This window comes from Struthio camelus, chromosome 3 (assembly GCF_040807025.1).
Source record: "Struthio camelus isolate bStrCam1 chromosome 3, bStrCam1.hap1, whole genome shotgun sequence".
Lineage (NCBI taxonomy): Eukaryota > Metazoa > Chordata > Aves > Struthioniformes > Struthionidae > Struthio > Struthio camelus.
Window position 1 is genome coordinate 38,362,481 of NC_090944.1, and position 24,421 is coordinate 38,386,901.

General features: G+C 35.5%; 1 protein-coding gene across 1 annotated transcript in view; it reads right to left on the bottom strand.

Annotated features, from left to right (window-relative positions):
- Positions 1–24,421, bottom strand: part of EYS (eyes shut homolog) — a 1,042,686-nt gene that overhangs the window by 793,617 nt on the left and 224,648 nt on the right. The window contains exons 11-13 of the mRNA XM_068937477.1: positions 22,399–22,565; positions 11,632–11,885; positions 279–383 (exon numbers count right to left, since the gene is read on the bottom strand). Of these exons, the coding sequence (XP_068793578.1) occupies positions 279–383; positions 11,632–11,885; positions 22,399–22,565 (526 nt within the window). The remainder of the gene's footprint in view (positions 1–278; positions 384–11,631; positions 11,886–22,398; positions 22,566–24,421) is intronic.

The window sequence follows — 24,421 nt, forward strand, 5'->3', positions numbered from 1 at the left end:
ACCAGTATGTTCCAGTATTTCAGTGGCTTTTTACAAACTAGAAGTATATTTTTAAGCTAAAGCATTCAATTATTTATTAAAATTAGTCATAGACAAATTTTCATGGACACACACTGAGAAAACTTTTATGTTTATTAGGCTAAATAACTAGCTCTATTCCTTTCAAAATGTAAGCAAGCTGCTTTCACGATACCAGATTTTATAGTACCTCAATAACAACTGTAGAATTCACACTCTATGACAAACTAACAGTTGTATAAAAATTTATGAGTGCTTACCAAAGGGGCAATTGCATTTGAAGCCATTTATGTCCTCTTTACATGTTCCTCCATTCCAGCAGGGTCTGTCTAGACAATCATTCATATGAACAGAACATCTTTCTCCTAAAATTTTAGATTAAAAAAAAAAAAAAGGATAAATGTATTGACCTGTTCAAATCACAGAGATAATATTTGTAATGCAAAAGAACTATCTGATTGTCACAGTCTAAACGCTGACCTCATTGGAAATGGTGCACTTACTAGAGTATACAGGGATAGTGATAGATATCCTGTGTATCCTGAATTTTTCTGCTTCATTCGTTAAAAGGTATTCCTTTTTGACAGGTAATGTTTGAAGCATGGCAATCAGGAAATAGAAAGCTTTCCCTGAGAGCGTATGCATAATCCCAGAGCTTTCTTCCATTATAGACATTACTGTATTCAGACAATTTTTTCTCAGTTGTGTCAATCATTTTCTTTCATTTCACTCACTATCTCCTTTGAAAAAGAATGGCAGAATATCATTGAGTATGAAAATGAGGCCTACAGTAATTCACAGACAGTTATGTGTTACAGTAGATTGTAGTCTATATGATGTAGAAAGTTGATCAGTACAGTGATATTGTATGTTCCTCTTTCTCCATGCATTATGAAGGAAGATAACCAAATTACTGAAGAATATTTAATGAGGCAAGATACAGAGAAGAGATAATAAAGTAATTGAAAGCAGAAGTAGGAAGTTTAATTAAATGTAGATTTGTAATGTACAACAGGAAAAGGTATTTCCAGCCACAGGCATATGCAGGGAATCACATGTTCAATGCTTGTCACACCTCAGTTGCATACAAAGCACGCTGGGCTTTTTGCAAGGGAATCTCAAAGAAGAGGATAAAAACACAAGGAATGCTGAAATTCCCTGAAGTCTTTGCTGTGAGGAAAATATTTGGTCTCATATCCTCAACAAACATGAATGCTCTCTCATACAAATCTATGAATCAAGTAAGTCAGCTCTTAAAACCTGTGTTTTGCAGATCTACCAGAAAAATAAGACTTTCATGGAGGAAGCACATCGTTTCCACAGCAGCACTGAGGTTCTCTTCCATTTAAATTTATTGGCAGAGTGACTTCTATGAAGGCTTTTTCCTCTAAACATTCTTTACATTTTCCATAAGATTTTGAGAAAAGCAAAAAAGGAAGACAAGCAGAAGCCAAGAAGAGCTTAGATAATTCAGATAGTTAAGCAGTTTTCTGCTAGCAGCAGGTGCTGAGTGCTGCTAGATACTGCAGAGTGTGGTGTGGCACCAGTCAGGAATAGAGACGTTCAGAACTGGCCATAATGCAAATCTTTACTTAAGTTCTCTTAACTTTTGTGAAGATTCTTTGTAGTGCTGGTAAGGTACTATGTGCAACCTTTCTGACCTAATTCTAATATTTTGCTTTCCTCTTTTTTTTTTTTTTTTTTTATTTCAGACCCATTCAGACCCAAAATTAAGTCCCACACCCTGGTAGGTCTCCACACAGAATTTAGGTTTTGAGAAAGATAAATGCAGATACATTGACATCTGTTCCCTTCTTCTGCATAGAAAAGTGGAGAGTAGCACAGTGTTTCCTCTAGAAGTCAACTGGCCACAAGCTTTGGGAATACTGCAACATGTACAGCAAAAAGAATTATTTGAATCAGATTCTTTCATCTTCCTTAAGTTATAGTATACCTCTAATAGACAAGTGGTTAAAATAAAACAAATGCAGTTCTGAGGGAAATAATGGAACGAGTGTATTTTCATTTACTGATAATATCTGAAATATATGGACTTCCTATTTCCTCTAACTGAATGAAGGTAGCTGTTTTCCTCAAAAATCTAAGATAGCAGAAGTACCTCCCTGAACTGCATAGCAGCATAATTTAAAGACACTTCTGTAATAGGTGTAATTACAGTTCCTTCCAAAATATGGGCTATTCTCATCCATATCTTTTAATTCACTTCTTTTTTTGGAACGGGAAATTCAGGGTGGGATTCAACAGGAAAATGGGTCAACCAAATGTAGGCTTCTGAATATAGGTCTACTTTTAAACTAAGCATTTAGGGTGAAAGTCAGTTCCCTAAATGTTGGTACCTAATGCCACATAGGATATCTGATGTTCATACTCAAAAAAGTAGCCCTTAGGGAATGAAGCGGACATCACAGACAGACAGTCACAGCGGTTTTATATTAGTAGCATAAATTGGCTATTCAGGCTGGCAATCCTGATGGAATAGGAGGGCTTAACAGAAAAGAATAGACAGCTGAACTGCAGAATGCTTCCAAAAAAAAGGGGGGGGGGAGCCCTCCAAGGATGGTAAAACAAGGAAGGCTAGAGAAATTTAGTACGTGAACTGAACATTGGAACTTTAGCTGTGTTCAGCAATAGTGACAAAATCTGATTGTGTGTAGAAAAGGTGAGAAAGTCAAAGCCATTCGCACGTTGCAGGTCTGAGTGACAGGAAGCATAATGAATCTATCACTATGACAAAGGATGCAGAAAAAGGGAATTTGTTCTGCATCTTCATTTGGAATACTCAACTATTTGTTATAATGTACAGCTAAGAAATGCTCACCAATGGTATCAGAAACTTAATTTCATTTCTAATATCATACCACTAAACCCCATTACTTTAAGACTTTCAGGAATACAGTTTTCTTAATGTGTTAATGCATATTGCAGCACTCCACAGATTAAAACATTTAGTCCCAATTTAGACATTTAATCCCAAACGTAAATGTCTAAATTAATGCTATGCAATAGAGACATTGAATATTTAAAATATGTATGTTTTAAACACTACATTCTATATGATAATCTGGTTTCAGGTATTCTGCTTTCATGCATCTGTAGCAATACTAGTTGTGTGTGAATTCCATTCCTCTTTTACAAGAACAAGGAAAAAAAATACCCTGCTCTGATAACAATGGTGCTGATTTTATGCCTCAAGGCTGTTACTACAGCTAAATTACTTCATTTGACAAAGAAGCAATTACATGCCACTCAGCCTCATCTGAGTTATCAAGCATTGAGAATACCTTTCTCATAATTGATGAAAATATTTGCAAAAATCGCTGACTGACTTACAACTTGTGCTAGCTAACAGTGCTTGCAGAATTATTTAGAAAAATATTAAACTTTCTGAAACATTTCATTTGAAAATACTCTTAACACATTAAATATAAATAAGTTGTGATTACAGATTTTTTTTTTTTTCTGGAGAAACTAGCAATATTTTTTTACAGATATAGCTAAGACTAGTTTCCATTCGGCTCTATTACCATTCCTTCAAAATCACTTTTGTTTTCCTTTTAATTCTGCTATTTAGCCACTGTAAAACATACTATTTATAAATATAAAAATACAATACTTTTCATCAGAAAATTATCAGCTAAGTTTTGGTGATTGTGCACATCTCAGAAGATGCTAGGGAAATAGCATTTTCTTCCTGTACGTGAATCATGTTAAATCTTGGAAAAACTTTCATGTTTAGTGCAATTTCTGCCAATCAAATGGACGTGTGGTGAAAATAAAAGTAACTGCCTTCTGTATACTCTAGACAGTAAGCTGTTCTTCTGGTTATATGCTGTAACATAAACTGGTAGTTGTGCTTTAGAAAAAGGCACGTCCCAAAGCTTCTTACATATGGTTGCAAGGGAAGTTTAAGAATTTATGCCCTGATGGCAAAGGGCAATACATGGACAATAATTTTTAAATATTTCAGAGAGAATTAGAGTATCTGTGAAGCTACTGTGAGACAACAATACTTTCTGAGTATGCAAGACAGGAAATAGGCTAGAAAAGCTGGACACATGCAGTGCAGCCATTATTTTTCTAGTGTGCAGCTAATCCCAACCACACATTTGAAATGGATGATGAAAGCCTCCTTTGAACAGCAGATACAAATAACTAATTGGCTACAAATTACTTTCAGCATCCAAGTATGTTAATATAAATGTTTTATGATTTACACTTTTAATGTTAACACTAATGTAATACATCTAAATATAATTAACAGTAGAACACAATGGAGTTATTTAATAAATGGTAGTTTAGAGGCGAAATTCCTAAACAATTTACAGGGTTCATGTCATCAGGTTCTGAACTACAAGCAGTATGTTAAAACTGATCATGTGCTGATCCTAATTCCATTAACTCTATAGTGTATTTTATCATATACCAAAAGGTAATGTTCTTAAAATACATAGCAAATAATTCTTGCTGCTTAAGGAAGTCTGTCAGCCTCACAAATCTAATGTCCTGATGCTTAACGACAAAATTTTCTACAGTCACATTGATGATACAGAAGAGACACATTATTCTGCAGAAGCCCAAAAAGCTTGCAGACAGAAATACAATAAGGCCCTGGAGTAGTAGGACATGCTAAAAAAAAAATCTCTAGTCCTCCATCAGCATTAGTGATGTAACTTTATATGCTTAAAAAATTCATGCTATTTTAAGAAATGAAGACATTCTCAGCTTCTCAGATAAACATAACTGAAGATCATTGGACAGAAATATTCCTTTTAATAAATATAATGGATGAAGCCTCACTGAATATTCCTTTACTTCAGAAATATCACCAACTCCGTAAGATCCCTAGATTAGAAGTTTGCACCTTTCAGTATTTCAAGCTTCAGACATTTTATTTCTGCTGACAGAAGAGCTTAACCTCACACATTATCTGAACTAATGGAACTAGTTTTAGATTTTGTAAAATGTCCTGAAGCCTAATCTTTGTTTTGAAACCAGAATAAGGTTACTTTCATATCATTCTCACATTATATATTCGGAAGTTAAGAATAAAAGAGGGAATGATTAGAAACCTTTTTTTCTCAATGTAATATAGGTTATGTGTAAGTATCTATATTTTAATGACATCATGTTTTTTTAAATTACCACCCCTACTTCTAACATCTCTGTTAAGAATGTTCTAAAACACATGGAAAAAAAATCAAAAAACAACGTTTCATTTTCCTACTGTTTATATGAATTGTTTTATAGGCATCATAGGATATAAGTTGGACAATAAAATGGCAGACAAAATGGACACAATTTTTAAAATATGTACGTGTAAGAATATTTTTTTAATAGAACCCCAGTCCAACTAGGTACCCAAAACACAGACAATATATTTGAAGGTAATCTTATAACGATTCTTCTTCTTTTGGACCTTACAGTTCATCATTCTATAATGTATGTGTAAATATAAAAGCATTGAGGTCATACATGTGAGAACAAATTACATAATTTTGTTATCTTCTAAACAACATAAGTTACGGTAGGTAAGAAAGGCGTCAGCTTGAGTAACATTTCTGCTTTACAGAAAATGAAGTTATAAAAAGGCAAGACAGACAGTAGGGGTGAGGCCTTAGACTGAACTGAAATTATTCCTTCTCAACTTTGTTGTTTTGCACACGTGATAATTACTTTCTTGTTTCAAAGGCCTTTTCTGTGTAAGAACTTGCAACAGTTAAACATTCAAAGCAATTTTAATTTTTATTTACTTGCTTTATACAGTGTAAACCCTTCTGTGAACACTCCAGATTAAAAGCGGTTAGCTTACAGCATTTCCCACTAGTTTAGTTTCTCTGAAAGAGTGAAGATCAAAGACAGTCCATAGCTCTTCAGCTATGAAGAGTTTGCTCTCTTAGCGGGATTACGTTAGAGATCTGATGGGGGGGGCTGCATTGGCATAGGGCGCCCTGGTTAGTCGGAGTGTCCCCTCGCAGAGAAGGCAAGCCAGCAGCCCTACTCAGGCTGCCCTGCCCACTGCCCCATGCCATTGCGGAGGTGTCGGAGCGAACGAGAGCTGGTCTTACAGGCTAGCCTTGCTCCATTACGACAGCAACTGTGTCAATGGAAACGAAAGCAGGTAGCTCAAACACAGAGAGGATACGTGAGCAAAACCACTGAACCCAACTGCCTTCCTTTATGCAGTAGAAACATTTTTAATATACGGAATAGATCACCTCGCCAAAGGATGGCTAACGGTGTATCTCTTCTTAAAAGGCATAGTGTCTAGGTATCTTTGTCCTGCTGTGCTGAGGCAGTATTTAAACCTGCCAGCTAACAGCTGACATATGAGTTGGTTCTCAGCACTGGTGAGTGGTTTCATTTTCGATCAGGACCTATTACACTTACAGGTCCTTAAAGAGTCCATACAACCTATTCTTATCATGGTACTGTGTGAAACACTTGTGAGAAACAATGCGGGCATTGTTATTACAGAGCTGGTACAAGGATATACTGTTCCTTCCATCACAGCAGTGTGAAACTAAATAATATTCAAACAATTTAAACAGAATTAATTACTTATTGAAAGTACAGACACTTAATTGCTTCATCAGATATATTCCAAATGGTAGGTGGACTCTTCATATGTGTTTGTGGAATAAAAAAGAAAAAATGAAGCACAAAAATTTAAAGTAATACAGTGATATTAAAAATGCCCATACACTATTTTCCCCTTTTGGAGAAAAAGAGAGAAGAGTAGTGTTTATAAAATATATTAATTATGTAACATAAAAAGCTACTGGAAGGCACTCATACATTGGTAATGAGTCCTAATATCTTATTCACTGCTTACACGTGTAAAGCCATGATGGATCAGTATCCTGCTATGTGAGATATGGCACAAATTCAGAAGGAAAAGATTCTCCAGGGTTTAATTATATAGACAATTCATATCGTATGCATACAAACCCTCAAGAGAGAACAATGAGGCAATACTACTTATCTACCGAGAGTGCTCAGCAGCTGCCTTCACATTTTGGTAGGCACCTAAATAAATGAGAGTTTGAATGAAGGATGTGTTTGGATAAAGACAACCTTTTTTCAAATACTTCCAAGAAGAACTTATCAACCATGAAAGGAAGCACAGTAGTATCTGTTTAGAAATGCAATTGCTGGAAATATAAAAGCTGGACTCGTTTGATGCTAAACACTGTTTTTTTTCTGAGATGGAGTAAAACAAAGATATGTAAGACGGATAGACTGTGAATGAGTTTGAAAGCGAGCAGAATTATGCTTTAAGAGCTGGACCAGGAGAAGGCATTATAGAGAAGTATTACAGATAAAAATGATGGAATAGATTAAGACCTTTTTTTAACAAAATTTCTCAGTCTTTCCTGATTTTACTGCAAACTTGCAAGCTCGGCATAGCTCAAATTCTATTATAGGCAATGGAAAGTACTCTTGACGTTACAAAATGTCCCCAAATGAAAGTCTCCATCACAACTATAGTTTACAATTTCAATCTTTTTCAGACAAAAGATTTTGAAAGACTGTTGCATACAAAGCTACAAAATATTTACTTCTAACATGAAGACGTTCAAGCCTTGGTATTTTATGAACTCGTTTTTTTCCAAAGATTGCACTATTCATGTTGACAAATCCTTTTACAGTGCCTAAGGGTTCCCTAGCTAACAGAATGTAAAGCATTTGAGAAATGCTGATAGACATCAGATCAAATCAATCATCCAGACAGGGGAGACAGCTTTAAGCTGTCTATGTATAAATTTGCTTCTGAAATAAAAACTAACGGTAAAGCAATATCAAAGAGTACCCAGGGATTCATTTATTAGCAGGAGAGAAAACAAGTTGGTGGCTGGGAATTCATGGCTTATTTGCAAATCTAGGAATCCTAACACACATAGTATGATGGTTCCCCAAAGACTTACAGATTCCTGAAAAATGACAATTTTGGTTTTACTCTTCAGGTTTTTTTACTATCACCTTTGATATTTCATCTTAAGTGAATTTAGTACTCATGAAGAAAAATGAAGTGCATGTGGCTATGCAAAAGGGTTGAAATAAGTTAGATAATAAAATGAAGTGTGCCTTTCTAAAATTAGACTGAGTTACTCTTCATTGATTCATCATGTGATTATAACTGAACTTCAAACCTGTTCTCCACTGGAAAATATCCCAGAATCATACACCACTAGGCACCACACCAAAATGGAGTTGCTAGGGTAGTGGTAACTTTTTGGTAAGTCCCAATAGTCTTTTATTAATTGTTTTTTACTCTCTGAAAATACAGAATTAAGTACATTTGGCACATCTGATAAAGAGTTATAATAATATAACAATATGAATAATATTGCAAAATTACTTTTCATTTTGATTGTTTCATGGGATTGCTATAATATGATACCTCAACTGGGCGATAAAATAAAAACTACTCTCCAGTGTTACATCATTTATCTAAGCAAGTCCTCATGTTGCAGCAAGTGTTAAAGTTTCAGCACTGTAATGAAAATATATTAACTTGAATTCTGAACACTTGAGCTAAGTATGCTTTCTCTTTGCTCGTGATCAGACACATAATTGCTCTGTCCTCATGGCATTTAGGTTACCTCAAGGACAATCCTGTGTTTTGCCAGTTATAAAGTTTGATATAATTTTTGAGGCTCACTTCAGAGGAATATGTGGATACTTTAGTTCCAATTAGGCTCTAGTTCAAGCTTGCTCTTACTGATAAATGTACCATATTATCTACAGTAATAATAATAAAAAAGCACAACCACAGTGTATTATAATCGATGTAGGTAGCTCATCACTGAAAGCTGTTTTCAACTACAAAGCAATGGATTGATGAAAGGGAGCAAATGATGAGCTCTGAGTGTAAAAATTAATACTACTAACAAAAGGAACATGGGAAGCTTCTAAAAGAGGTATATAATTATTTCTAACTATTCTAATGATAAACAGAATTAAGAATATCCAACATCTACCATCAAATTTGCTTTTAACTGTGCCATCCAGAAATGCGAAACTATAAAAGTATTTCCATGCAATGTATCTCTACAATGTTTCACATATTTTATATGCATTTCATACTGCTTTTTTAAGAGCTGGCTTTTAGTAGAGGTTGTTTTTCATGTTTTATTTCAATCCTGTTACTTTCTGACATTCTATAACTTTATCATTCATTTCAATGGAAATAGTCTTTCCATCTCTAAATGGTTTCAGATTTTATTTCCTAATAGATCACTTCCTTTTCCATGCCTTGCTGCTGTAATTGTACTCAGCGGCTCTCATGGAGATCCTAAACTATACGTTTATTAATGAATGCACATGGAGAAGAAGTATCATTTTTTGATAAATGTGTATTCAAATGAATAAGAAATTGCATACTCAACTCAAACTGAGGATAACACATCTGTAAATGTATATCATATACATAAACGTGCATGTATATCTGTATATAAATGAATAGAAACGTACAATATACAATTGTGTTATGTATATCACATACCATATTTAATACATAAAATACATCATTTAGCATAATTGTTAGTGCTAAAATGTTAAAAGTAAGCATAGTTATTCAGAATTTATGGTGTTTTCTAATGATTCCAAATCAGCAAATATGAAAAATTACCTCTGAATTTGTAATTATTTAATGGCTCAGCACTTTGGCACTGAAGTCCCAGAAAGTCCCAAATATATGTGTTATCCAAATGGTTTAACTGGGACTTACAAATGTAGTACGACACATGCTGTAAATGTCTCTGTGAATTGGAGCAAGAGTCCTCAGAAACTTGAAAGAGTAAGATGTAAATTAATAATCAGAAACTTTAACTAGCAGTTATACAGATGATAATGTGAATACTATACTGTTTATTTTTATCATTGTTTGTTAATGGCAGCATGACACACTGACTACCAATAAAGATTAAGAAGCATTCAAAGCATTATGACTTGTGCTCGATAATATAGGCTAGAGGCTCAGAATGCAACAGTTTAGTACCACTAAGAAATGTGAAATCAAGATGATTTCCCTTCCACACAAAGCCTGAGTACCAGGCTGTTCACACAAAACAGAGAATTGGGACAAAAAGGAAACACAAAATGAGATTGTGTGGGATTCATCTAACCCAGTGTAGAAATCTACGGGCAAACTCATCCTAGAACAGATGTCTAAAATAGGTAGGAGGCATTATGTTCTAAAAGTACTTGCTTATCTCCACTGACTAAAAGGTGAGTTCGAAAAACTAATTCATATGTAAAAGCTTACATTCTGCACACGCAGAGGGATCGCACTGCTGATCCTCATTCCTTTATTCCTTTTCATGTTCAGATTTTCCTGCTCTGTACCAAAACCTTCATTCCTATCAGTAGATTTTGAATTTCTATGTAAAGCTAAGTCCATGACACCTAGTACTACATAACAATGAAATTAAAATACTTCTGCTGTGTTTGGGCCTTGATCACAGAACCACAGAATCACAGAATGGTTGAGGTTGGAAGGGACCTCTGGAGATCATCTAGTCCAACCTCCCTGCTCCAGCAGGGTCCTCTAGAGCATATTTCCCAGGATCGCCTCCAGACGGCTTTTGAATATCTCCAGGGAAGGAGGCTCCACCACCTCTCTGGGCAACCTGTTCCAATGCTCTGTCACCCTCACAGCAAAGAAGTTTTTCCTCATGTTCAGACAGAACTTCCTGTGGTTCAGCTTGTGCCCGTTGCCTCTTGTCCTGTTGCTGGGCACCACGGAGAAGAGGCTGGCCTCATCCTCTTGACACCCTCCCTTCAGATACTTGTACACGCTGATGAGATCGCCTCTCAGCCTTCTCTTCTCCAGGCTCAACAGGCCCAGCTCTCTCAGCCTTTCTTCAGAGGAGAGATGCTCCAGGCCTCTCATCGTCTTTGGAGCCCTCCGCTGGAGTCTCTCCAGGAGCTCCATGTCTCTCTTGGACTGGGGAGCCCACAATTGGACACAGTACTCCACGTGGGGCCTCCCCAGGGCTGAGGAGAGGGCAAGGATCACCTCCCTCCACCTGCTGGCAACACTCTGCCTAATGCACCCCAGCATCCCATTGGCCTTCTTGGCCACAAGGGCACATTGCTGACTCATGGTCAACTTGTTGTCCACCAGCACTCCCAGGTCCTTCTCTGCAGAGCTGCTTTCCAGCAGGTCAACCCCCAGCCTGTCCTGGTGCCTGGGGTTCTTCCTCCCTCGGTGCAGGACCCTGTACTAGCCTTTGTGGAACTTGAGGAGGTTCCTTTCCGCCCAACTCTCCAGCCTGTCCAGGTCTTCTTTTTAAATCAATTTTTTATTATCAAGAACATCAAAGTATCTGCTCAGAATTGTTGAGTAAGTAGAAGGTCAGGTGAGGAACTATTAGAAGACATATCTAAGAATTTCCATGCTAATTTAGTTAAAAGTCCTCTTGCAAGTTTTAAACAAATGCAAATATATACATATTATACACACACATACACACACACACGTATATATATACACACACATAATTATTATGAATGTTCATATAAGCATTACTGAGATAAAATTGGACAATCACATACATACTACAAGACACTTCAAAAGTTAAAGCTTACCTTTGAACCCTGCAGCACAATGGCATGAGAAATTGCCAATTAAATTCACACAGGTGGCTCCATTTTTGCATGGCAAACTTGAGCATTCATTAATTTCGACTTCACAGAAGGGTCCTTCATATCCGAGCATACAGTGACAGCTGTAATTATGCAAGTGGTCCTGGCAGACGCCATACTCAGAGCACTTGTTTCCAATGCAGTTGTCCATAGCAAGTTCACAAAATGTGCCAGTGTAACCAAGGGGACATAGGCACCTGTTGTTGAGAAGAGCAAATTAAAAATACAAATTTCAATATATATCATAGCAATGACCAAGGTCAATAATGTTTAATTGTGTCAGCAATACTTTTACTTTGAATTAGTCACAATGGATTGCAATTTTTTCAATGTTTTTTCTTTCCTTTTAATTGGACACCAAAGAACTTTGGTTCATACAGATTGCTTGCAATAACTAAATGAAACTGCACAATAATCAAAATCATAGCTGTTTAGATGGGACAAACTAGCCAAGTGATAAAGCTTTTAAAAGCAAACTTCCAATGACAATATTCAAATGGAAAATTAGCATGTCCTATGATATACTAATGTCATACTTCAGGTGAGAATTTCTGTTTGACAGTACCATTGACAAAAAAAAAAAGAATATTATAGAGACACATTAAGTTCATTTCAATTTAAATAAATAAATACAATTTAAAACATCCTGCTTACTCAAGACATAAAATCAGTAGAGTAATGCTTTAGCATTAGAAATATAGGCTCTAATTTCTGTCTGTAACTGAAAAAATTAACTGTCTTTGCTATTTTAAAGAAATTGTGCAGAAGATTTTTTCTATGTAGGACAGTAAATAAATTGTCTAAGACCCAAGAAGACTTATTCACACTTCCCCTTCCCTCAATTATTTTTTAAACATTTTAAAATTGAAGTATGTATGAAAGTGAAAAAAAGCTAGACCATCGTATAGCCCATAAACATCTCATAATCTTCCAAAATTCCCTTGCACTTTGCTTGATCCTCTCCTTATCATGTCCAGAAGTCTCCTAGCACAGGGAAGATTTAACAAAAGAAAAAAGTGATAATCTTACACAGCCTTGATCCATAGATAAAGATGTTATCTAGAGAGTGTAAAGAACTAACACTTTACGGAAGCCTTGATTATAGCAATTTTCCCTACTGATTTTGTCCATCTGGCATAAAGGATATTTTTTCAGTATTTTTAATAGAAGTGAATGTTCATGTGGCTGTTTGCTTTAGTCCTTACTCCTGCAATTTTATGTCAGCCTCTTGGAAATAATTTCCACTTAGATATTTTTATATCCTCACCAAATTTCCAACAGGGTAATTATGAATCAGGAGGAAAAAGAGCCTATATAAGATTGTGAATACAGAAAGGATCCTATCAAAGATAGACATGATGTGAGATATTTTGAAAATCATTTCACTACAGCTTTTTTTAGTACAACTTATGGATTAAGGAAGTTACAACCATATCCACCACTTGTACACTTTGTTCCCTGTTCAGTTAGGCTATAATTTTAGCTGCAACCTTTCTTGGCAAAAGAGAATTTGAAAGATAAAAGAATTTTGTCTATGCACACAGTAGAGATGGACACGGGCAGAATGTCATGGGAATTCCATCTATCGCAATACTATTGAAATATTTCTGGAGAAAAAAGGAAGAGGGAAAAAGGATTTTTATAAAATTAATAAGAGTTCAATTCAATGAAATTCCCTTTTTTTCTCTTAGGGTAATCTGTGGACATTCTCACACCTTTGAGCGATCTGGAGTAGCTTCAGAGCACATACATAGAATGAGATTTTTCCTTTTCATGTTATGACTATGAGAAGCCTGCACTAACGGAAGTTTATTTATAAGGAGATACTGTTGGTTGTTGTGTGGAACGCTACAGTGGACTGAGTTTAGAAACGGTTTCCTAGACATTTTCTCATAATGAGATCCCAAATAAGATTAAAAGGCTTTTAATCTGTGAAAAATGTAGGTATTATTAGAAAATAAAATAAAAAGTTAAAACTTTAAACACAGAAACCACTAAGTGATCAAATCAGAATTATTATTTTTGTAGGTATGCAAACAAATAACTCCTTTTCTTTCCACCGGCTTTTTGCAGGCATGTCCATGCTTCCAAGCCTACTTTCAGTCAACTTTGTACCTTCCTGTTCCCTGAGAATTTTTTTTACTAACACCTGAGGCCTGTCGCTCTGCTCATTAGTCTTTCAAGATGCATCTATACTAACATTTTAGATTAGATAGCAAGACAACTTTTGTGATTCATCTCCTAACTGTTCCTAACTGCAGCACTTTGTATTACATTGCAGAGCCATTTCAGAGCATGCAAACTTGTTTTCTTTCGGATGAAACTATATCAAAAGATATGCTCCCTTGAGTATATCTAATACACTCCGACTGCTAATAAGTATTCAGTTCATGGACCAAATTAGAGGGTGCTTGAAAGAAGCCTGCCAAATCTTGTGTAGTGGGGTTATGAGCTCTTCAGCACCACCATTTTTGCTTTACAGATCCATTCCTGGTACACTGTAGTATCTACTCAAGTCGGTGTAGCACAATTAGCTCTCCTTCAACCTCAACCACTCCTTAGCAAAGGAGGAATGGTCCTCTCACCTTGAGGTCAACAGCTGATTCCGTTTCTCACATGTTAAAGAAACATAATATACAAATCATCTATTACAGCTGCTTTACAACTAAATGTAAGTGTTAATTTGTACAAAATTTCATACTCATTACTCATTGCAACAATGCTATTTTAGTTACCTCCAACTAAATAGTTTCTGAATCCACTAACAGTAAAACTTCAGTATGGAAAATACAAACACCTATTCATACTAATTTTTCTGGCGCAGTTAACCCCTTTATTTCCCTGGTTGACGATTATGCATGCACAAAAATCTGTAACGATCTGTGCACGTATTGTGGAGATACAGCTATTCACTCACTCTTTGAAAATGTGGCTCTTATAATTAATATTGAATATTTAACTTATAGTCCTCCTTAACATAACAGAGAAGACAAGGAATTTCCCATCATTTGCTTATTATTAGCTGTTTAGCTAATCTTCAGAGACCACATAACAGCTATATAGAAGTAGACATAATGGACAACCTTCTATTCAATTTCATGTTTCTGATTCCATACTATTAGCAATGCCATTAGTAGTATCGTATTTTTCAAAACTTAAGTGCTTGAAGAAGCTTATAAACCCATGAAGCTGAAATGTCCTTTGTTTTTTCTAGTGAAATTATAATAACTGGATGCCTTTCAATTTAATATGGTTCATCTACAGAAGCAGATACATCAGGCTCTCATTTGGTTAGATAGACTCTTCATTCTACATTATTGTTCAGAAAAAATAAAACAAAATCATAAAGCTTAGCCTTGCCACTTTAGTTGGAAAAGCTTGCTTAGTTTAGCTATTAAATATAGAACACCTTCTCAAATACACAGTAGCCATTAATTTTTTCTCAGTATAAAACAAGATTAGAAAATAATAGTAAAACTGGATCTTCACATGACATGAAACACAGATGACACATGCAGCTACTTATGCCTATTACTGTAGTTAATATTTACAGTGTACAACTACAGACTAATGATGCTGAAACAGCTTCTGTTACCTTAGTGTTTGCTATTCACATACATGAATACAAACAGGACTATTCTAGTCCTCTTAACATAAATCTATTTTCTTACTGTGAATTATGATTTGATTTATTTGGGGATTAAAACACCTAAGAATCATTCATTTGCTGCCTATAATCCAGATGCAGATGACAGGATCTATGTCAATAAATTGCTTATTAACATAATTTATAATAATAATAATCTACATCAGGTTCTAACTGCATGTTTACAAACAACTTTAGTATACAACATCATATATGGAAAGTCTGCAAAGGAAGAATAAAATATATTTAAATAAATACATAAGTAACAGCAATTACTTAAAAATTGCACTTTATAGAGAAGTCTACTTTTCAACAAAAATAGATCATTTTTATGCACTAAAATCTGAACTACACAGATCTTGCAACAATTTGGTGTCTTTTCCATTAATTTAATAGGATTACCATGTTATTACCTCTTTTTTTAATGTCATATACATGCACCAATAATATCCATAAGGCAGATATGGATTGCACCGTGCATACTTCTTAGATCTCATAAATTGTGAGTGCAGTCCTCTGGGTTTTGGAGATAGCATCTGACTGCATTTCTTTTTAACTCTTTAATATTTCTATAAGATTCTGTATGACCCAAGATGTTTAAAATATGTAACCATTTCATCTCTTAGTCTATGAAAGGGGGCTTCAACACAGTTTTGTTAAAACTGTGCTGATGTAACACTGAAATAGTTGAACTTCAAATATCTTTTCCTGTCTGTCTCAGAAATGATACAAAGACCAGCTCCAGCCCCCAGCCCCAGCTCCAGCCCCCAGCCCCAGCTCCAGCCCCCAGCCCCAGCCCCCAGCTCCAGCTCCAGCCCCCAGCTCCAGCCCCAGCCCCAGCCCCAGCTCCAGCCCCCAGCTCCAGCCCCCAGCCCCAGCCCCCAGCTCCAGCTCCAGGCCCCAGCCTCAGCTCCAGCCTCAGCTCCAGCTCTGGGCCAGGCCCCTCCGGGGAGGGGCTGACATCCCTGGCAGTCCCTGCCTGGCAAAAAAACAGCTCTTTGTGCGTGGGGTGGGGGTGGTTGCCACACTGCAGCTGGCAGCCTCCCCTAGGGTAGCAAGCTGGGATAAGGGAACATACAAAAATAACTCGAAGCAGACCCCCAGATTGAAGAGGAAGAAGGTATCAACATCATGCTCCTCCTCACAAAAAGAAGGAAGAAGGTGCCAACATGAACAATCCACCCAGCAAAGACGTTGAGATGCCAACAACATTTCCTGCCTGCTCTCTTGAGGAAGGCTAAAATGTTAGCCTTAGGAACTGGGGGGACATTGAAAGGATGAGCATGACAGCACAAAAAGCAGGTAAATACTAGGAAGCTTTTGTATAACAATTTTATCTGTTTCATTGAGGGTTTTCTGTATTAATTTAGATTATGAATGTATATTGTGGTCACTGGACTAATAATTAGGTCTATTAGACTGTTACAACATTAACTGGACTAACAACAATTTCTCTGCTTCATATATGCCTTCTTTTGTCCATAACAAGATTTTGAGTGTAACAGATCCTAGTGAGTAAGGAGAACCAATACCTCAGTGCTTTTGCTGTAAATAAGGTTTAGTAGTGGATACCAAACTCAAGCCACAGTTACTGTGTTGTGGATCGCTTTGCTCCTGTACCTATTGTGTAGATGGCCATAAAGTGTCATTCCACTGCCCAGATTTTGTTAATATCACTAGTGGCAGTAGCCCAGTAAGTTGATAAGGCTTTTGAAATAAATGTAAAGCAGAGATGCAGATATCATCAAAGGTCTAAAGCAACAGATACGCGTGTAAGCAAGTTCATAGTAAATGGTCGAGGCAGTGCAACAGTCAAAGTGTAATTACAGATTGCCTACACTAAAGAGATCTAGAACTTGTACCATTAGTAAATTATTGTGTAAAATTGATGATATTTAAAATAACTGAAAAATATCAAAGACCAGGCTGAAGATGCGTGGTGGCTGTATTTATCCACACTAGGTGATTACCCACCTCTTTCCTGTCTTGAGAAAGAAGACACCCAGGACCACTTAAGCTTGGCATCAGCAAAGACTTCCCAGTATCTCTACTTTTTTTTTTAATAAATGTTTTGTTATTATAGTAATCTGAACAGATTAACTGCATTTACTCTATTAATTATTTTGTTTTATAGTTGAAATAGGAACTGCACACACATTCACAAATGGACTAAAAAGGTTATTTAGTTCCATTTTAGCGTTTTGTAAGCACCTGTAGTCTCTGCAGAAAAGCTGTTGCATAACTTATTATAGAGATACTCCGTAGGAAATTACAACATATATTCACCTACCTTCTGAAGCTGTCGCAAAGCAGGGAAAAGTATTTTTCCTCTTTCTCAGTGAAAGAGGCCTATTATTGCTATAGAAAACTGTGTATATCATAGTAGTAACTTTATATGGCAGTGCCAATTATGTCATGCAGTCAAATTGCGTATGTACTATGGAGTGAATAAACTTGAAGATGGAAAATTATAATGAAAAAAGAATCTAATCAAACGGCTTAATTTACCCAGCTGGCAGAAAAGGGAAAAAGTCAAGGATGAATAAAGCAAACGTAGCTTTAGATTTTATGCCACTCAAAACTTATCTAAAATATGTTTATTTTTCATAATCTTGCTGGCATCATGCAAAGAAGTGCTTCATATTTTAAATCACTTTATTTAACAATGTGTCACTAGGTAGGGCTTTACTCTTTCCTAGAGAGGTAAATTCAAGATTAAATTATACACACTGTACAGTTATACTGAAAAAGCCAAGAATACTGAAAAATGAGTGGGTGATTCAGCCTTTATTGTACATCAAATCAGCCTTCTTTATGAGAGGTTTTCCTGCATAAAACTTTACGAAATGCTGACCTCAGAGCTATATCTATAGAAGAAGATACATTTTTAAAATATACTAGTTTATCATAACCTTACACAAAAATTGCAACAACAGTGAATCATACAGTACAGTTTCTTCAGATGTATTAATCTAATAGTTCTCAGGCTTTCTTATTGGGCTTCCCTGGGGCTATAATAAGTGTAAGATTTCATCTGAATGGACTGAATTGAAGAAAGAGGATAGCTAATTGAAACTAAATTGAATTATAGTTTCTAGTTTTCCCCTCTATTACTCCTCTTTATTAGATAAACTAAAATCAGGTATCTGTTAGGAACCATTTCAGTTAGGGTCTTGATTATCGAAAACTTAACATTGACATGAAATAAATCTACACAAGTGAAGAAAACAAAATCTTAAAATCCCCCTTGGATTTTAAAACAGGACAATCAACTCCTTGAAGGGATCTTTCATTTTATTTAATTATAGATTAAATACTCCTCATTAGACCATGCTAAATCAGTCCTAAACAATTCTTCTCTCTTTCCTCCTACAGGGAACTTAATGGAAAGATGCAGGTTGATATTCAAAGGGAAATTTAAAATACTTGTATATGTAGCGACTCTTTCTATTTACTAAGGTAATGAAGCTTCTCTCTTTTTTCCCCTAGATATATGTTACCATCCCTTTTAGTGTGTAGATTCAATTGCCTATTGCAATAGTATGCACCAGGTTTGTATGATCTACAGCTACACCATTAGCCCAGTGGTAGTAGCAGTAACTCTTTGGATGACATACCACTTTTAATACATGCTGATTAACTCACATTATGATATCTCAAACAGCACAGGCTCAGCTGGAAGTGCAATAATTCATTTGAATTAGTAAGTGGCTTTGTGTGACTCTGACTGAGGCCACTTTAGTTGTTAACAGAAGGGTCACTAAACCAAAGGAGTAAAATTCCCAAGACATATTATTGTGACTATGTTGCTCTTAATATCTATCCTCACTGAGCTTTCTACCTATATCACATGTTGAAAACATGAAGCCTAGTCCTCCTCCTTCAGCCAGAACAATCCCCATATGGAACTCAAAGGAAATTCTGTTCATGTATTGATGTACAGTTACTCCACTGTCTGGAAGACTAGTTTTAAAATGGGAAGAGATGTAGAATATACCATGGTGAGGAGATAGGAAGTTAGAAAAATTACATACAAACTTCACTGCTTCCTTTCTCTGTTTCCTGTTTTTCTTTTTTTTCCTTTCTTACCTTTTGTAAGATTCATAGCTGCTAAAAATGTAAAATGGAAAAAGAGAAAAGTAGTGCACTGGAATCGATGGCTTAGTATGAACTGTGGCTTTATCCCCTCTTCTTCTCCTGCACACTAACAACATAGTGGAGCTTAGATGAGGATGCAAGTTGGCTGCTATATCACCAGCACCATTGGCAAGACTGATGTTTATCTTCTGGGGAGCCCAGATTTTCAGGTAATGCCTAGCCATAAAGCCGGACTGAGAGAAGTTGGAACGCGGGAGAGGGGCTAAGAGATAAGAGGTGATTTAATAAATTCATTTTAGGTTCTCTCTTTACAGGGGTCAGACAGAACCAGGATAAGCTGTCTTGGAATGCAAACATGGAGGAAACAGTTGAAGTATATTGTTATATTCAGAGGAGTTTAGGGTACAGGTATTTAGGGCAGATTAAAGAATGAGAATATGTCACAGGTGGTAAGTGAAAGTGCCAAATAATCTTAGAAAGGAAAAGCAAGAGCTCACTAAAAAGTTTGAGAACTTTTGGTTTATAACAAAGACATTTCTGATTTATATCAGCGTGATAAGCACATTAGGCTCAGTATCTTCAAAATGAATAACAGAAGATGTTCATATAAGTCTGACAGAAACAGCAACGTGATCTCTTTGGGAAGGCAGATTATCTACTAAACAATGTCACCTTCCTGAAAACTAAGAGTTCAGTACTGCTGGTCTGCTGAACAGTTCTTTGCTTACATAATGTCTACTGGTAGTTCCTCTGCAGAAGTACCCCTACATGAAGATAGGGCAGTAAGTAAGTAGAGATGAAAAGAGAAACCTGACTGGAAGTTATGCTGGGCAGCTGGAAGATGCTGTAACAGTTGTGTTACACTGCAAAGAACGGTAAGCAGTATGTCTATTTCCAATCTGGAAAAACCTGAGAGCTCACCTTGCAGCAGGTGAGATCTTAAAAGAGGGAGTGGAATGTTCCTGAAGTTAAACTGAATGATTTCCCAACTCTGATCCTAACAAAACTATAACAAGACGCCACTAGAATAACACACTATGATCAAAGTTTAGCAATTACTTTAGAAGTCATGCTGGAGTTTTACTCAGATTTTCCATATATCAAAAACAATACATAACATTTTGGTAGAATGTTATCAAATAATTAAAATATATAATTATACATAAAATACATAATTAATAAGTGAAGGACATAATGATAAGTGATTTTTTGAATGACTGTGATAGCTTAAAAAAAGGATCTCAGTATGATTGCTAATGGCACTTACATATTTAATTATCCATATGTTCTGCTGACAGTTTTCTCATATCTTCCTGCAACTACTTTACATCAAATACAAGTCTTGACATATGCCTTATCCACAATGATATCCATTTTAGGATAGAAATGCAAATTGTAAAAGTTCTTCAAAAAAGTTGGGGGACTACAGTAGCTGCATTCAGCACTTCCCCTCCTAGCCTTTTGGTTTTAATGGTGTACTGGAAAGGGGAAATGACAGTTGTTCCACTTGTTGAGAATAACTCACTCTTGGGAAGTACCTTTATTTTTAAGAAAGAAATAGGTCTCATGAAAAAATGTTTCACTCATTCAGAAGCAAAAATTCTCTGTACGCAGAGCAGGTAGTACACCATGAATGCTCTGTTTATAGTCTTTTCAAAAAATCCTATGCTTCTTTCTGTTGGATCAGGTTCTCAGATAAAAAAAACTGTCAACTAGCACATCTAGGATAGGGACCTTAATGGCATGTTCTATTGTTCCTCACGTCAAATTAATTTATCTCTCAAAGACTGAAAAGGTAGGAATTAAGTGTTTTCTATCAGTGGCCTGAGTTTGTATTAGCAAGCTAAAATCAGAAGGTCTTGTTCTGCCAGAAATCTTCACATCTACTCATTTCCTGACAAATGCTAATGGATTTTTTAAGGTAAGCATATCTTTGTTCTTCTGAAAGAATTTTTTCCCTGATACAGGCAGGAAAACCACAAATATATCTATCAAAGAAAATGTCAAAATATGGCCCAGTACTTTGAATTGCTATCTTGCGAAAAGGAAGGATACGTATTTTGCAAAGATTATGTGGCAACAATTCCTTTTAACTCTACTGTATTCAGAATCATATACCTATCTGTACTTGTATGCTTATTTGAGGATTTCAGTTACTATTTACAGAAGCTCCTAGAACATCAGAGGTGCAGATGAGTTTTTTAATTGCTTCTGTTTTAATAGTCCTGACCACTATTGCAATTCTTTATAAATATAAACACTAAAGCATATTAATTACAATGCTTCTAAGTACAGGAGTCAGCATAAAATTTAAGCCATTCAAAATACATTCACAGACATTATACAGATATTTTCATTGGTCTGTTCTTTGTAGAGGAAAGAAATAAGTAATTCAGGTCTTGTAAGAATAGCTGATCTGTGCATGTTCAAAGAATTATTCCATTTCCATTTCTATTTATTCTTCCCCATATTTTTACAGAGTCTCATTTTAACTATCTGCAGCATATTACAATTCATTAGGGAAAGCACACATTTGATGGTTTTGTCAATACCTCAAAAAAACCTCCACACAAATAACTTAGCATTTCAGTTATTCAGTTGCATATTATAAGTCAGGGCTTAATAAGAAAAGTCACTCTACGTAGCATTCCATGCTCCTAAAGTGTTTACCATTTACTAGAACAGATGATTTATTTATCTGAGATTTTACAAAGTTGGCTTTAGCTTCTTTGTCCCGTAAAGAAGTATATTTGTGAGACCTTCCTGTGTAATACTTCAGATGAAACAGTCTATCTTACTGAATGTGCATGCTTATTGAAAGTTAGCATCCACGATATTTTATAATCAGAGGAAGATACTACTGCGATAGCAAATCACATTGCAATTCTTGTTGAAAGAAAAAAATATTTTCAGTGCTATTTTCACATGGCATAAACCTCTATGTACAGAAAACATTGTATTATTACCTGTATTTATTTATTCCATCTTCACATGTGGCTCCATGTTGGCACTGGTTGACCTCACAGTCATTAATATTCTCCAGGCATGTTTGCCCAGTCCATCCAGGAGCACAGACACAGTGAGATCTCTGATTCTCTTCATCATGGAAGCAGCTACCTCCATTTGCACATGCCTGAAGGTGAGAATTATACATATGTGAGGATAAACTTTTATCTCTACATCTTGTTCTTTTTCTTCCTAAGGAGTTTAATCGAACAAATCAAAGGTGATAAATGGGGATACTTAATGTTTTTTTTCTGGTAATATTATAAAAGACATATCCAAGAATGTAAAATACTGGATCTCATTAAATCAATATTTCAACCTGTTTTTTAATTGGAAGAAGTAATTCATGATGCAATTTAACAATGACATTTGTCATAATTGGCTTTAAAATATGCTTATTTTAGGATCAGTTATACTGATCTAGATTGTTATGTTTCCATTAGAAAAATGATAGAGAAGAACAACTGTCCCACTGCTTTTAAAATCTAGGTATAATTTAATTTAATTGGTGTTAGGCAAGAAATACTGATTAATTTTAAAATTCTAATCATGATTCTGATTTACCACATATCCAGATCTGAATTCTTTGTATTCTAATGTATATATTACATCTATGCTCTAAGAAAACCAGGGCCTTCTTTTTTTCAGCCTGCAGATATTGAAAAATTAATATATCTAGACAGGAAAAGTATTTTTTCTTTTCGTTTGTATTTGATAACATTACTTACCAAAACAATTTTCATGTGTGTTTCAAAAGTTACAGAAAGTTCAAAGCAGGAATGCACCCTTTTTCCGTTCTGTATTGTACTTATAAGTTCCATTTGCATTTCCATGAAAATTTTGCCAGTGTAAAAATGGATAAGTACATTTTCATTTCAACGCAATTAAGATCTCTCCTTCTAATCAATTGGTTTCTAAAGAAAATGGTGTATAGAAAATGAGCTAATGCACTAGTACTTCATTTTGATTGAGTCTGAATCTCTTTAAAATGTCATTAAAATTTGTAATAACAGTTCTTGCCAGAAATCCTCTAATATTCATTTGTCTTTGATTAAGTTTTAAATTGACCTTAAAATTGAAAGTTTTTGCTATGCTCTCAGTAAAAAATTTTAGAATTATCTTGGGGTCCTTTCCCAGTAGGACATCATCTTTAAGAAAAGAACTGCTCAACATAAATTCAGAGAAAGCTCCTGCGCATATAATTTTGGAAATGTTCCCTTTTTTAATTTTTATGTATCTATCTTTTTACCTTCTTATTTAATCATTTCTCAGAGATTTTGTCTGGAGGCTTACTGTTTTCTCAGGATTCAAATAAACTAAAGAAGTTTATACTCAGAAAGAGGTAAAACTGGTTTAGTTGCCTAATATTCTTTTATTGAGCTATTTTACGTGTTGATTTTTCTATGTGCCTGATCTGGAATATTAATATTTACTTTCACAGCCTGTGAAATATGGGATGTGAGCAAAATTAAGCTCTGATGTGGGTACATTCAACTCCCACAGGTTTAACTGTGAGTTGTTTTTACTTATGCATGGATTGGATATGGTCTTACAAGACTTCATCCACGTCCAAGGCATGATCCTATAAATTTATGCATCATAAATTTATAAGATCTGAGTGCAGGACTGCAGGACTGGGACCTGTGAGAAGTTAAACAGCAGAACCAAATCACAAACATGTGAACAGTGTTTTTAAGTCCTAAAGATATTTTTTTCGGGTGTATCACAAAGCTGGGCCTTGTACTAACAGATTCTTAACACAATTCATCTAGAAAAACATTACAGAACTGAAACTGAAGTTGTATTTCAGTATTACCACATTATGATATTATATTCTTATGTTGTGCTAATGCTTTCTACTTTAAAGAAATATGTTATCCTTTAAGATGTCAGTGCAATCCCAAGCAACTGTAAATGTTAATTAAAACTATGGAAGACATTTTCATAGACATCAGATCAAATTAGAGGTATTCTTCATCAGGT